This window comes from Pelodiscus sinensis, chromosome 26, assembly GCF_052426305.1.
Source record: "Pelodiscus sinensis isolate ZL-2025 chromosome 26, ASM5242630v1, whole genome shotgun sequence".
NCBI classification, from domain to species: domain Eukaryota; kingdom Metazoa; phylum Chordata; order Testudines; family Trionychidae; genus Pelodiscus; species Pelodiscus sinensis.
Genome location: NC_143077.1, coordinates 9062766 through 9077503, shown reverse-complemented (window position 1 = coordinate 9077503; position 14738 = coordinate 9062766). Strand labels below are relative to the sequence as shown.

The 14738-nt window shown below is 62.3% G+C and overlaps 1 protein-coding gene across 8 annotated transcripts in view; it reads right to left on the bottom strand.

Annotated features, from left to right (window-relative positions):
- The window catches only part of MAP7D1 (MAP7 domain containing 1), a 44300-nt gene extending 30195 nt beyond the window's left edge, over positions 1–14105 (bottom strand). For 4 of the 8 annotated variants that reach the window (XM_075908859.2, XM_075908861.2, XM_075908865.2 and 1 more), the window contains exon 1: positions 13766–14104. In XM_075908859.2, the coding sequence (XP_075764974.2) occupies positions 13766–13802 (37 nt within the window). In that variant the 5' untranslated portion in view covers positions 13803–14104. Of the gene's footprint in view, positions 1–9752; positions 9951–13765 lie in introns of those variants that run through there. The other 4 variants (XM_075908864.2, XM_089773500.1, XM_075908862.2 and 1 more) reach the window with 3 other exon arrangements.
- Positions 14106–14738: the final 633 nt, after the last annotated feature.

The following is a 14738-nucleotide window of genomic DNA, read 5'->3' as shown; positions in this document are numbered from 1 at the left end:
CGGGCCGTGCAGACACACGTAGCTCAGGGGCGCACACATGGGAAGTCAGTGCTTTGCCTGGGGAAGTGAGGCCCCTTCAGCTCCAAGTGCCCCAACCCTGCATAGTCTCTCGGGGGGAATCAGACCTTGCACTCTGGACTGAACAAACCCTGGTGAAACAGGTTTGTAAAGAACGGTCTGATCCAGCACTATCTAGCGGGGCCTAGGAGCCAGGTTCTGTTCCCAGCTCTGGGAGGAGAGTGGTGTTTAATGTCTGGGGAAGGAGGCAGGACTCCCCAGTTCTCTTCCAGACTCTGCACAGCTACATGCCTCAGTTTCCCCACCCACGAAACACGCAGTATTAGGAGGCCCAGCCAACACTCTCAGCTCAGCCTCTGCACGGAAACCTCACAGCTGGGATGTGCCACCTGCACCGAGGAGTGGGGAGGCTGAAGTGCAGGCAGGCCTAGGGCAGCTAGCGCGAGCCAAGCTGCACAGGAGGGGAGACGCGGCTGCAGGGCCAGCCCCTCCCCAGCAGAGGGACGAGAAGCGCCCAGAGAACCAGGGCTGGGTAATGTTTGCACAGCGCTCTGCAATGCACAGGGGCTGGCCAGGGCCCGAGACAGGCAGCGCATGAGCTCTATAAACAGACAGGAGAGAAAAACAAACGTGCAAGGGCGGGCCCTGGCTGGCTCCAGCCGCAGGGCCCGGGGTTGGCAGGCCAGGACAGCCCCCTTGCCACCTCCATCTCGGCACGCTGGCCACAAAAGCGGCAAGCGGCTGGTGGGCGTTTCTAAGACAGGCCCAGCATGCGGCTGGCAAGGGGCGGTTTGCACTAGTGCAGGGGCTGCCTGGCGGGTGTCCCCGGGGTCCCAGAGAAGACACCCCTTGTCACCGGCAGAGGATGGCATCACTTCCCAGCAACAGCCCGGGTCACAGCTCCCACTTGCCTGTGCCAGGGGAGAATGCAGAAAAACCATCACTAACCCCCCCCCCCCCCCCAGTGTCCCCTACCCCGGCATGCACCTCCCCCAGCACACGCTGCACCCTGCCTCCAGGCAGCTGAGCCCAGCCCCACCCCAGGGCACGGCCAGGGCTGGGGACACAGATGGAAGAGGGAGAGCTGCAACCCCACAATTGGAGCTGGGCCGGCTCCATCCCGCAGCAGCGTAAGAACCTCCCCAGCCCTCAGTCCACCGCACCGGGTGTGTCCGCACAGGACTCTGCCCAGCGCAACCCTGCAATCAGCGGCCCACAGCCCCTGTGTACCCAGTCACTGCTCAGCAGCACCCCTGCCCCAGTGGGGCAGGCAGCCAGGGGAACAGCGGGCTCCCCCCTTCCTGGGGCTCACGGTGCCCCACGCAGCAGGGCTCAGGGAGCTCTTAGGTCGTAACTCCGGTGGGTGCTGCACAAGGTGCAGACCCCAGCGCCAACGGGTTAGACACATGCGTTTACATCCGCCCCGCAGCAGCTCCAGCCTGACCTGTCCTAGTACCCCAAGCAGGGGCAGGGCGAGTGGGGCAGCCGCCCCGGGCCCTGCGCTTCAAGAAGCCCCGCGCATGCTCCGTGGCAAAGGGGGGCCCCGCAAAATGGTCATCTGCCCCTGGCCCCAAGCCCTCCCTAAGCACCACCCCCCAGGGACCCAGCCTCCGGAGAGCCAGCCCCACTCTCCCTGCCTCGGACCTAGCCCTGGCCCGGCCTCCCCAGTGCTGGCCTAGGTCACGCAGGTTGGGGAGGGAGCCCACGGGGGCATGGGCGGACATGACATGAGCCGAGAAAGCCCCTTCCCGAACCTGTCCCGTCTCCACACACACGCTCTGCGCCCCTTCTCTGCTGCCCCCGGGGAGGTTTGGCTGCCCATGGAGCTGGAGAGGAGAGTGGCCATCCAGGGGCCACAGGGTGACATACCCGCCGGGGTCACAGCCCTGGCACCCACACCCAGGCCGGGCAGACAAAGGCCCTCCGAGAGGCAGCCCACAGCCGGCAGATGAGCAAACGCTTCAAGCCCAGAATGATGTCTCAGAACAGATGGCAACGCCGTGCCGGGTCCCCAGATGTGCCCAAGGCAGAGCCGGGGGATGGGTGACTCTGCCCAATGCCAAGACCAGTCTGGGTGCCCCGGCAGGCCCTGACTCCCAGCAGACCCCAGGCCCCCGGCACACAGTTTCTCCTTCAGGCCTCTCGGACCCGCATCTGACCTGCCATGGGCGGCCGAATTAGTGGGCTCGGCAGGGCCAGGGTATGGATGGGAACCTCCCAGGAAAGCCCAAGTGGTGCTTCAGGTAGCAGGGGGAGAGGGGAACGGAGTCAGGATGCTCTCCCCTCACCGTCAGCCCCACTGCGCCAGGGCGGCACGAGGCCAGGCCACGCTGCCACGTCAGTGGCATGTGAGAGAAAACCAAACTGCCGGTGGCCATTAGCAACCCCGCCAGCCCGAGCCACCGGGGCCCATCTAGGCCAGGTCACCAGCCGGGCCAGGGTCCTTCCCGCTGCCCATGACGCAGGGACCAAACTTCCGTGGCTGGGGCAGCGCCTGAGTTAGCCCCTGTGCTGACCCGGCTGAGGTGCAGCCCAGCCCTGTCCCAGCCCAGCCCCAGCTGTCGCTGTCTTGTCCCAGCAGCTGCCCCCGAAACCCGACGCTGTTTGTCTGCCAGGACAGCGGTGGGGGCAGGCGTGCCGTGCTGCGGGCAGGGAGGGAATTCCAGAGGGATGAACCCCCACCCCGCAGCTAACATGCCCGCCCACCCCCAGCCACACCTGACATCTCTGGGGTGCCAGGAGGGCCACAGGAGGGATGCTCAGGGCAGGCAAAGCGCTGCTGTCAAAGCCACTGGGGAAAGGCAGGGTGTGCCCCCCAAGCTCACAATCCTGTGATCACCACGGCACACAAGCACCGGGGGCCTCTCTGCTGACGAGGCCCCGTCGAAGCAACCAGCCAACCGCAGGGACACCTTGCTCTCCCCGGAACACCCCACCGGCCCGTATGCGTTGCCCCAGGCAACTGACAAGTGCTGGCCGGGGTCCCCTGCAAGGCCCCAGCCAGAGAGATGGAGCCACAGGGCCTGTGCCCAGCTAAGCGATATTCTTTGCTGCCTTCACGCCGCACCCCGTGGGGGGCACGAACGCGGGCAGCTGAACAGGGCCCCGGGACTCAGCCTGGTAACATGGGGCTCACTGGGATCCCCACAGGGCCGGGCGGTCCAGGGGGGTCAAAGAGGGGTCTTGGATCCTCCTGAGAGTGGAGGGGCGCAGTCCCTGGGCCTGGCTGCTAAGTGCTTTGCCCCAGCAGGGCCCCCACGGGAGGGGATGAAGGTGCTCGGCCCTGCAGGAGGCGGCATTTCTCCAGGGCCCCGCTGGGAGCTGCCAGACCACAGCATCCCCCATTGGTCCAGTCCTGGGCCCAGGCCCGTGGGCGGACATCACTCATTCCCTAGCAGGCTGCAGCACGCCAGGCTCGGGTCCCCGTGTCCTCCCCCGGCCCCATGTGGCACCAGCATCAGCAGCTTGCGCAGGGGAAGAGCCAGGCTTCACACCCCCCACCCCGCCAAGCTAATTCCCGTACCCGCCCCAGGCCGGGCGGGGCCCGGCGGTGACGCCAGGCTGGTCCTGAGACAGGGGCTGCATCACACCAGCCTGCTTCCCTCCGTCCCGGGGCAAGGAAAGGGGAAGGCGACCCAGTCACAGCCCCTGCCTCCGGCGGCACGTGGGAGGGAGAGAGACCAGGGCACCCGCCTCGGCTCCCCTCTGAGCCACAGGGCACAGCCCAGCCCACCCCCCACTGACCACGCCAGCCACGCTCCTGCCGAGAGTCCTTTGCACGGTTAATCCAGGGCAGCTTGTAGAGCCCAGCCTGGAGATCCAGTCCAAGGAGCATCCTACTCCTTCCCTGGACTTTGGGGAGGGTCTACCAGGCTCGGTTCACCTTCCTCACCCACGCCGCCCCCACCCCACCCTGCCTTCCTCACCGACCATTTCACAAGCCCCTTCACGCATTCTCCAATGCCGCACGGAAGCTCCCTGCAGACACCCCCAAACCACCTTATGGCCGCCCTCCACCGCAGCACTAACACCCCTGCCTCTCACGTGGGGCCACGCAGCCTCGGCGGTGCTGTGTGCTCCCCCAGCTCTGTGGAAGCGCCTTGGGGCAGAGACCCCTCCCTTTGTTGGCTCTGCACCTCTCCTGGTGCTGCTGGAGTGCAAATGTGGCCTTGGCACCACCTGGCAACCCCAGCAGCGAGTCACGAGACCATGGACAGCCCGGCCCATGGCACAGCTTGCCACAGGGGAAAAGAGGAAGAGCCAGAAATCTCAGCTGAATGCTCCAGCAGCTCAGTGTTGGCTGAGACAACCCAAAGCAGGGCTAATTCCCAAGCGCTCGGGAGTCCCCAGTCTAGATCTCAGTGGACTGCTCTCAGCCCTGAGCCGTCCTAGCTGCCGGCGTCACACTGCCACAGCAGGGCCCTGTGGGCAGTCACTGTGCCCACCCTGAGGTCTCCCAACTACTCAAGAGAGAGATCTTGGGAGTCATTTGTGGACAGTTCTCTGAAAATATCCACTCAGTGTGCAGCGGCCGTCGAAACAGCAAATGGAATGTTAGGAGTCATTAAAAAAGGGATAGAGAATAGAACAGAAAATATCTTAATGCCTCTGTACAAAACCTTGGGACGCCCGCATCTTGAATACTGCATAGAGAGGTAGTCGCCTCATCTCCAAAAAGATATATTGGCATTGGAAAAGCTTCAGAAAAGGGCAACACAAATGAAGAGGGGTTTGGAACAGGTCCCATATGAAGAGAGTGTAAAAAGATTTGGACTTTTCAGCATAGAAAAGAGGAGTCTAAGGGGGGATAAGATAGAGGTCTATAAAATCATGAGTGGTGTGGGAAAAGTGAGTAAGAAAAAGTTATTTACTTATTCCCACAATATTAGAAGTGAGGGTCACCAAATGAAATTAATAGGCAGAAGGTTTAAAACAAACAAAAGGAAGTTTTACTTCACTCAGCGCACGGTCAACCTGTGGAACTCCTTGCCAGAGGATGAGGTGAAGGCTAGAACTTTAACAGGGTTCAAAAAAGAGCTAGATAGATTCATGGAGGTTAGGTCCACCAATGGCTATTAGCCAGGATGGTAGGAATGGTGTCCCTAGCCTCAGCACGGCACAAAAGAATCCCCGTTCCATTGCAGGCTTCTGTGATGGGGGAGAGAGGTTTCCCCTTGCCCGTCAGCGCTCATTTCCAGCTGAATCCGCGCCACGCTGGGGCTTGAGCCTGCGGCACAAACGGCGGCCACAGGGGAATGCGGCTGGATGCTGGAGTCGGCGCCGCAGGGAAGATGGGCGAGCCGCTGTGGCTGGCCTGTTGTTGTGGGGCGCTTGCTGCTCAGGAGCAAGAGGCTTCAGGATTTGGAAGAATTTGTTTGAGGGGATGAAACAAAAGAAACCCAACTCCGCAGCCCCAGGGAGCAGTCTAGGGATGTGAAGGACTAGTTGACAGGACCCTATCAGAGGCAGCAAGGGGGGGAATAGAGGAGGGTACTTCAAGGAGCCCGGGGTCAGCGGGGGGAGACCATTCCATTGTCTCCCCCCGCTGACCCTGGGCTTCCGGCGCTTTTGCCTTTGAAGTGTCACAACAGCCCTAGGGCGGAGGTGCCCTATCGACTAATCGAAGAGTCAATGCAAAAATGCATCAACTATTTGATTAGTCAGTTACCCGATACTTAACATCCTAGTCTCGCTCTGACCTGTCCCTGGAACAGAGGGATTCTGCTGCCCTGGGCAGAAACCAATTCCCGGGGCTGTCTCAGGCATAAGGCCACCGATGTCGCGCCCTCCCGGCATAACCTGGTCTAGTGCGCAAAAGGCCAACCCCTCCCCAGCTCAGCACCCCAAGGCCGTGGCAAGTGCCAATGAATCGGCCGCTGACCCTGTGCCCCACAGCCCAACCCCTACCCTAACCCCAGCAGGGGTCCAGCATGGGGCCATCTCTTCTGCCCGCACCCAGGCTAATTGTGCCTCAAAGCGAGCCTTCTAGCAGGGAGGGGACACCATAGTCTCCATGGCTCATTCAGCCCTGGCCTCCTCACTGCAACACCCAGCTGGGGTCTCTTGCCCGAGGGGCCCACAGACACCTGAGTCCAGTTACACAAGCCAGACCCTCCTCAGGTGGGAACACCTGCAGATCACTGCTACCCTGACCCCAGACAGGAACCAGCACCCTCGCGGGGGAGAACCCCCATCCCATCCCCTGCCTCTGAGTCAGCCAGTCCCTGCCCCGCCAGCACCCTAGAAGGGAAAGCCCGGGGCCCCATGCCACAGCCATCCCACGGGATCATCGGGAGCAGCAGAGCGTGTCTCAGACACGCTGCAAAGCCACACGCCCAATTGCTCACACACACGCAGCTTCCGGGGATTAGCAGGAACAACTGTATCCGTCACACCTGGATGACCGGGACTGAGCGCGTCACTCAGCCGCCCGCGCCCGGCGAGCTCCTGGCAGGGACAACTGCTCCTCTGCCTACGGCGCTGCTCCCACGCCCACCCCAGGCAGCTCCACGCTGTAGGCCTGCCCGCCCCGCAGCAGGAAGCCAGGGGTGCCCCAGAGAGTGCCCCACAACTCGGAGGGCCAAGAGCTCCCTGGAACCCTGCAGAGCTCAGCACAGACAGACGCCACAAGAACAGGGCGCTTGTGACACAGAGCCCACGACCCTCCCGCATCCTTGGTGTGGGCTGGTGGCTGGGTCCCACGCCGCCTGGGCTCGGTGCTCAGAGGAAGCCAACAGCCCTCCAGGACCATCTCCCAAAACTCAAATTAAAACTGGGCTGCTCCCGTTGGGGTCTGGCTCCCACGCTCCCAGCTGCGTGTGTGTGAAGCGGGGTTCAGCAGGCTCACAGCCAGGCCCTGAATTCACCCCTGGCCTGGCAGGGGAGCTGCAGCCGGGTACCTTCCCAGCATTCATTCCTCCTCACAGTGAAAACAGGGCATAGTAGGGAGTGGGGTGATTAACCCTTCCCCTGAGCCGACGGCACCAGAATCCTCTGGGCTCAGAACCCAGGGGTCAGGGCTGGAGCACCCGAAAGCGAGAGAGATGGGAAACAAAGCCTGAGCTCCCCAATGCTCCCCAGACCCCGGAGATCAGCTCACCAGCTGGGGGTTGTCCAGACATGTGCATGCCGAGGGGGTCTCTGCTGTTCCTGGAGGGCCGTTCTGCCCAGCACGCTGAGCTGTCCCACCACACAGAGAAGAAACAGACCTGCCCCAAACACGTTCCTAACCCCCCTGGGCTAGGGAAAGGAAGGCTGTGGCGCCGGGGGCTACCCAGGAGGTTTGGGGTTAAATGCTGTACAAACCAACAGAGAAGATCTGGTTCGAAAAGGAGGAGGGTCTGGGGACTGCTGGGAGCGGGCTATCCCCCAGCTGGATAACCTGCGGCACTCCTATAGCTTGTAGGGCACCGGAGCGACCCTTCGAGGCGCAAGGGAGGCCTGCTTGCAGTGCAGGAGGGGTACCTCACTGCCCTGCCACCACCTTCTGCCCCAAAGCACCACGCAGGGGCACAAGAGCGTCAAGGATGTGGACTGAGGAGCAAGGAGTGACAGGGGATCTCAGGGCAGTGCTGGGATGGGGCTTCGGGATGTTCACGGTTCGTTTCCAATCGGCATCAAGGAAAACAGGCCGGAGAACCTGAGCTGCTTTCGAGCCCTGCGTCCCCCACCGTGAATTTCCCACGCGGCTGGATCTGAACTGGACCGGCCCGGAGCCGGCGCTGGATCCCCAGGGCAGGCACTGCGACCTGACACCCATGGAGCCAGCGACAGAACAGGTGGGTAGGAGGTGTCCGAGCACCCGACACACACAGAGCAACAGCTGCGTGCATGGGCAGAATTACCAGCGGCCCTCCGTGAGGGGCACAGAGCTCTTGAGAAAACCTGCCCGGCTGCCGCTGGGCACTTCCAAAAGTCTGGCCCTCGTCCCAGTGCCGAACTAAGAGCTCAGCTCCTTTCCAAAATCAGGCCTATCCGCCTAATATGCAGAGGCGCTGAGCTCCTAACAGGAACAAGGGAGCACAGCACCTCTGCAGGCGAGACCGCTGGCCTTTCGAGCCTGGAGCACGAGCCCTAGACGGCTAGCAGGGCCTGGCACACAGATCCTGCTTTCGCCCAGCGAATAGGCCGGCCATTTCCCTAGCGCTTGGCTCTAGCGCAGCACTGCTCCATCCCGGAGTCAGGACTCAGGACCACTAGAGCGCTCAATGCCCTCCAAGGCTGTCCCACTGCGATTCTGCCACCCACCCCAGCTCTTCTTCCATCCTCTCCCTGACCTGGCTTCCTCCAGAATCGCTGCCTTGCCTGGGGTCCAAGATCTCTGTATGGTGGGCCCCAGCCCCAGGAGGAAGAAGAGCTGCGGTAACCAGAAAGGGACCATACAGATAACAGGCCTGTGCCCCGCTCCATCCGTATCCTTGGCCCGTCTCGCCAGCTGCTTGCACGTAACCACCATCACTCCGCTGATGGCTCTACACCACAGCGGCCTCCTCGGCCTAATCTTCAATCTGTGCACCAGCGTTCTTGCTGGCTCACTAAGGGACACGGTTCACCCTGTCCAGCATCACTGGAAACTCCCTCCCCGGCACTACAGCCAGCTCCAGACCATCCGGAGAAGTGTCAGCCCCTCGGGCAGGTGAAATCCCAGCCCCACTGAAGTCAGCGGGGGGATGAGTTCCGCTGCGGCCAGATTTCTCCCCCCATTTTCTCGTCCCCATGGGCTCAGGACCGTTCCACACAGCCGGGGCAATGGGCAGAGGCAGGGTGGTTCCATTTTTGGACAGCCCGGACTGACCAAATTCATTTTAAAAAAGGAAGAAAAAGAGGGAAATAGTTAAACAAACCCCTTTTCACCAGCAGCAAAAACACGTTCACATTCCTGCCACGCGCCAGAGCGACCCGGGCTGCAAAAACGAGTCGTCCTGTGGCGCCTTAGAGACTAACAAAAACACACAGAATCATGAGCTTTCGTGGGTGAAAACTCCTTTTCCTCAGGAAGTGGCTTTTGCCCACGGAAGCTCATGATCCTAGATATACAGGCAGTCCCCGGGTTACATGGATCCGACTTACATCGGATCCCTACTTACAAACGGGGTGAGGCAACCCCGCACTAGCTGCTTTCCCCCAGCAGACCAGGGAGACGCGAAGCTAGCGCCCCCCCTCCCTCCCCCAAGCAGACCAGGAAGACGCGGAGCGGCTTTTCTCAGCAGACACCTCAGCTTGAGAATAAAGGACTGAGGGAAGTGAGGTGTGGGAGAATAAAACTGAGCTCTGGAGAAATGTTTGGCTAGAGTTTCCCCTACAATATGTACCAGTTCCGACTTACATACAAATTCAACTTAAGAACAAACCTACAGTCCCTATCTTGTACGTAACCCGGGGACTGCCTGTATATTTTTGTTAGTCTCTAAGGTGCCACAGGACCACTCGTTTTTAAAGTTCCCGACTAACACAGCTACTACCCCTCTGAGACCCTTCTGCAAAGCTGGGCCAACACAACTCGGTCACATCCTTTCGCAAAGATCAAGCGCTAAGCGCTGCCACATGCTATAAAACGGTCACCACCTCTTCCAAAGGCTTAGCACCTGGATTCCCCCTCCCCCCCAATTCCCCTTGTTTTGTTGCTAGGAGATTTAACTCCAAACTAGCTTCCCAACATATTGGTGGGACACACTCAAATCCGTGGGGGTCTATGCCCAGGGACGGGCACCTCCTGCTACTGCCCGGGAACTTACCGCCACCCCGCTGGAGTAGCATGCCCATGCGGCCAGACACCGGACATCATGACGAAGAGAGGGGAAGAACTGTTCTCCTCCGCGATAAACAACGGAAAGCCAGGCCTATCGGAGGAGCCGGGCACAGACAATACGTCTGCCGTTTGCAGGGCCCCTGGATGGCAGGTCGGCATTTAGGGCCCGTTCGCCGGCTGGCCACCAGCTGCAGCGAGCTCTGATAAACTAAGCAGGCCCCGTGGCTCTTCTGTTCCCCCTGCCCCCATGTCCTCCCCTCCCCCGAAAGGCCACCTCAGCCCCATGCACATGAGGGCCTGGATGAATCACAGCAGCTGTCCCTCCCACTCTGCAACAGGGAATCAAGGACGGAGGGGGAGGGGGGCTGCCGGGCCTTCCCTTTTCCTCCATGGGTGGAGAGACAGGCCTGCCACAAAGCCATGCTTAGTCACAAAGCGGCCCTGCCTGCACCCAGAGATATCAACCGAGTCAGGGCCAGAGAGCACTTGGCTGGGTCCCTTAGCGAGACTCGGAGCCAAAACAAACCCTGGCTCCAGCAGACTTGGCCCGAGCCAGCCGCTGCCCTCCCTCCGGCTGCGCAGGAGCAAGAGAATTCAGCAGAGTTCAGCCTGGGCAAAGCTGCAGATGCAGGCCCGGCTGCTCCTGTGACCCAGTGGAGGGCCAGCAAACCTCGGGCCAGGCGCCTGGGAACACCACCCAGCCCAGAAACGCAGCCAGGAGACAGCCACGTGTTGAGGATGAATCCTCAGCTCCAGTCCCCCATGTCTTCTCACGCAGGGAGCTGCCACAGCCCAGCCACCACCAAAGGCCTTTTGCCTTCTGGCTCATAAGACCAGCCCCCGTCTTCCTCACTTGGGGGTAAGACCCGGTTAGGACCTAACACACCATTGCAGCCAGTGGTGTAGACAAGACCTGGCAGTGTTTTAACTACGGGTGCAAGCAGCTAGTCGACTACCCAGTAAGCCTAAACTTACCGGGTAGTCAAGTCGACTACTTGACTACTCGCATTCCCCTCACCCCCTTGCTGCCTCTGTATCAGCCCTTCTCTTATCATAAGAACATAAGAATGGCCGTACTGGGTCAGACCAAAGGTCCATCTAGCCCAGGATCCTGTCTGCCAACAGTGGCCAATACCAGATGCCCCAGAGGGACAGATCACAATTCTCACGTGATCCCTCCCCGGTTGGATCTAAGGATGGCATTCCTACCCATCCTGGCTAATAGCCATTGATGGACCTAACCTTCATGACTCTATCTAGTTCTTTTTTGAACCCTGTTAAAATCCTAGTCTTCACCACATCCTCTGGCAAGGAGTTCCACAGGTTGACTGTGAGCCGAGTGAAGAAAAACTTCCTTTTGTTTGTTTTAAACCTTTGTTTACAAATTGCATCAACTACACGGTTGGCCAACTGCCCGCCTCTTAACATCCTTGGTTTTAACCATGCTTCTGAACTAGTCCCAGATCTGAATAAGCCAGGCTGCCATAGTGCAGCTCTGGGACAGGTCACTCCCAGCTCCACAGCTGGCTGGGGTGGTGTCATAGGACAGACGTGTCATCCCCAGGGGGCCCGACGCTGTGGACAGTCTGGGCAAGCTCTGGAAACCGATACTGTGGCACTCAGCAGAGACCCAGCACGCAGAAGCTCTGAGTGGGGTTGGCTATGGGCTGCTCGCAGCCGCAGCAGGGGTACGGAGGTGCAGCAAAAGAGGCAGGGCTCAGAGAGGGCAGGATGGGTACAGAATTCCTGGCAGGTGGCTGCTTCAGTTCCAGAGTTCACGAGCCAGCAGATGTGCCTCCTGCACCCTGTATGCCAGGCAGGCTGAAGCCCAGGGCTTGGGGAGGGGTCACCTGTGCGGGGAAGAAAGGGGGCTGGCAGGCAGGAGTATCAAAGTGCGAGAAAGATTCAGCTAGCCCAGGTGTGCCACTGCTCCTTAGGCCTGGCTCATGCTCTAATAAGGAGGTAATTAGTTAACCGGTTAAATAGTATGTTTGACTGATTAAACAAGGGCATGCGGGGGCTGCTCCCGGCTGGTCAGAGACGCCCCCTTCCGTGGTGAGCGCACGCTGCGGATGGGAGCTGCTTCCAGCGAGCTTGGGCTGGGCCCGTCACAGATGGGGGCCTCTCGGGCCCTGCTGAGGTGCCCCTTGCAGGGGCTGGAGCAGCCCTCTGCCTACGGCCGGCCGGGGGGTGCGCCAATCCCTACTAGTTATCCGTAACCGGGAAGCATCATCCAGTAAGGGTGACGCTTACCAGTTAACCATTCACATCCCTAGCCTCTCCCAAGCATCAGGGCTGGAGACGGATGCCAGATGCAGGGCAAAGGGAGAGGAGGTGCAAGCGGCACCGGCCTGACCCACAGCAGCAAGGTGGGGGACCAAGCACACGCAGAAACACCAAAGCCCCCAGCAGAGCTGTCCTGTCTGCGTGACAAAGGCTGCTGCTCCCTGGAAAGGTCTCGTCAAGGGCAACTTCTATTTTGCAGCCACTTGAGTGAATCTAATTAACTCCTAGGGGGCTCTCCCCACGCTTGGCTCTCTGTGGCCTACTGAGACTGTGCTAGCTCCTTCCCTCCTGCTTCGTGTAACTCCAGGGAGGGGGCACTGCCTTCATCCAGAGGCTCCATTTCAGCTGGGTCTATAAGCCTCCGGCCCTGGGCCTTCCTTTCTCCCCTCCCCATCATTCACAACTCCAGGAGAGCCTGGGGCCTGTCACCGCCCGGAGCACTACAGAGGGACCTGTACCCCGCTGGGGCGCAGGGCTTCCGTGCCACTGCTCCGACTCCCTCTGCCTGCCCAGAGCGACCCTTGATTTACGCTGGGAGGGGCGAGCGCAGAGTCGCGCCCCAGCAGCCTGAGACTCTAAAACCCCTCTGCCCCCATCGGCTGCTCCAAAGCCATTTTCCTTGCCCAAAGCCCCGGGTGCAAATCACGGAGGTCAGTGGATCTGGCCCCTTCATTCCAATGGGAGCTGCCCCCATTTTCACCAGCTGGGAGGCCCAGACAGCAGGGGTAGCTCCCGATTTGCAGAGCCCTGGGTCTCCCCGCCCCAGCCCCAGTCAGTCACGTCTGGGCTGCAAACACTGCAGGGCGAGGCTGAGGTCCTGGGCCTGGCCTAAATTAGGACATCTGACAGCAGCCGGCCGCTTCTGCTGGGGGGAGGAGGGATTCCAACTCTCCCTGGAAACCCCATGTCCAGGGCTGCTTTCAGGGGTTTCTACCCAGCCACAGGAAGGGCCCTGCCCCTCCACAAGCTCCCTCCTCCCCGGAAAGGGCTTGAGCGCCCCCCCTTCCAAGATCACCCCTCTCCCTGCAGCCGGGTGCCCCCCCTCGGTTCCCCTGCACAGCAAGACGCCGGGAAGGCAGATCTGGGGAGCGGGGGGGGGGGGGCGCAGTCCCAGCATCGGCCTGGCGCCCAGACGGGAAGCGTCACCCCCCAAGTTATTCCCACTCGGTTCGCTCTGCAGCCCGCCTGGGCGTTATTCCTCCATTCCTGCCCGGCGAGGCCTGCGGGCCAGCGCCTGTGTCCAAGGCCAGCGGCCGTGCCCAGGGCGGAGGCTCCCCCCCCCCGTCTCCGGCAGAGGCGCCGGGAGAGATGCTCCGGCCCAAGGCAAGTACCCGGGCCCAGCGCCGGGGCGGGATCCGGGAGTTCCGAGCAGATGAGCTCATGGCTCTCGGCGCCGGGGGAGGCGGCCAGGCTGGGGACCCCCCCCCCCAGCCCGATCTCCAGCCTGGCGCAAGGCCACCAGCTTCCTGCGAGCGGGACCGGACTCAGCCATGGCCCCACCCCGGCATCCTGCGGAGCTCGGAGGGGGCTGCCTGGGGCGCATCCCCACAGCAAAGGGCCGGGGGGGGGGCCCGGGGCTGCAGCCCCTCCCCACCCCCCGGGAGCCCAGCTCCCTGATGCAACCCCCCCCTCCCTTCCCGGGCTGGAGACCAGCCAGCGGGGGGAGGGGCACGCGGTATCCCCGGCCCCCCCCGTCCCGGCTCCGCGCGGTACCTCGGGCTCCGTGCCGCGCCGCCGGCCGCCGCTCCATGCCGTGCGGGGGAGGCGCCGCTCGCTCTCTGGTCCTCCCCCCGGCCCCGCCGCCGCGCCGCCCCCGGTGCCTTGCAACCAGCCGCGCAGCAGCGGGCGCGGACGCGACTCAGCCCCTTTTCCGCCGCAGGCGCATCCCGCCCCGGATCCGACCCAGCCCCTTGCAGGGGGGGCGGTATCAGCTCGGGCTCATGGCCGGGCCGCCCCGCGGGGACAGAGGCGCGAGGCCCCGGAGCGGGGCGGGCGGGGGCGGGCTGCGGGGCGGGGACCCCCCAGGCAAAGGCGCCCGGGCGCTATTGTGCAGCCAGCCCGGTCCCTGCCCGGCCGCGGGGGGAGGCCCCTACCATGTCTGCGCACGGAGCCGGGAGGGGGGCTCGGACTCGCCCCGGGACAGGCCCGGGACAGCGGGGCGCCTGCTCCGGGGAGGGGGGGGTGGCCGGGAGCCCGCTGCGCTGCCCCGATACACCGGCGCCCCCCAGCCTGGCCGGGGGGGCGTCCCGAGGGGGCAGGGCAGAGGCCCGGGCAGCTCAGCCTCCCCCCTGCCGCTTGGTTGTGCCCAGCCGCGAGTTCAGACTATCTAGGGAAAGTTGGAGGCTTTGGCTGATGATTCACTTAGGAAAGAAAGAAAGAAGGAGCCACGTGCGGGGCCCCCGCGCCGGCGGGCGGGGCTCCAGGCCTGGGCATGCTGGGAGCCCCCCTGCTCCTCCTCTAGCCCTGGGGGGACCAGACCAGGAGACACTGGGAGCAGGGAGGCCTCTAGGCTTAGGGGTGTTGGAAGCAGGGGGGGGGCTTCTCTAGTCCTGCGGGATGCTGACACAGGTCGGTCCTTCTCTAGTCCTAAGGGACCAGGCCAGGGGATGCTTGGGGGGAGAGGGAGTCCTTCCTGTTTTTATTCTCTGCTTCCTGTGGGCCGTACCCCTAGACTAGGCAGCTGGCC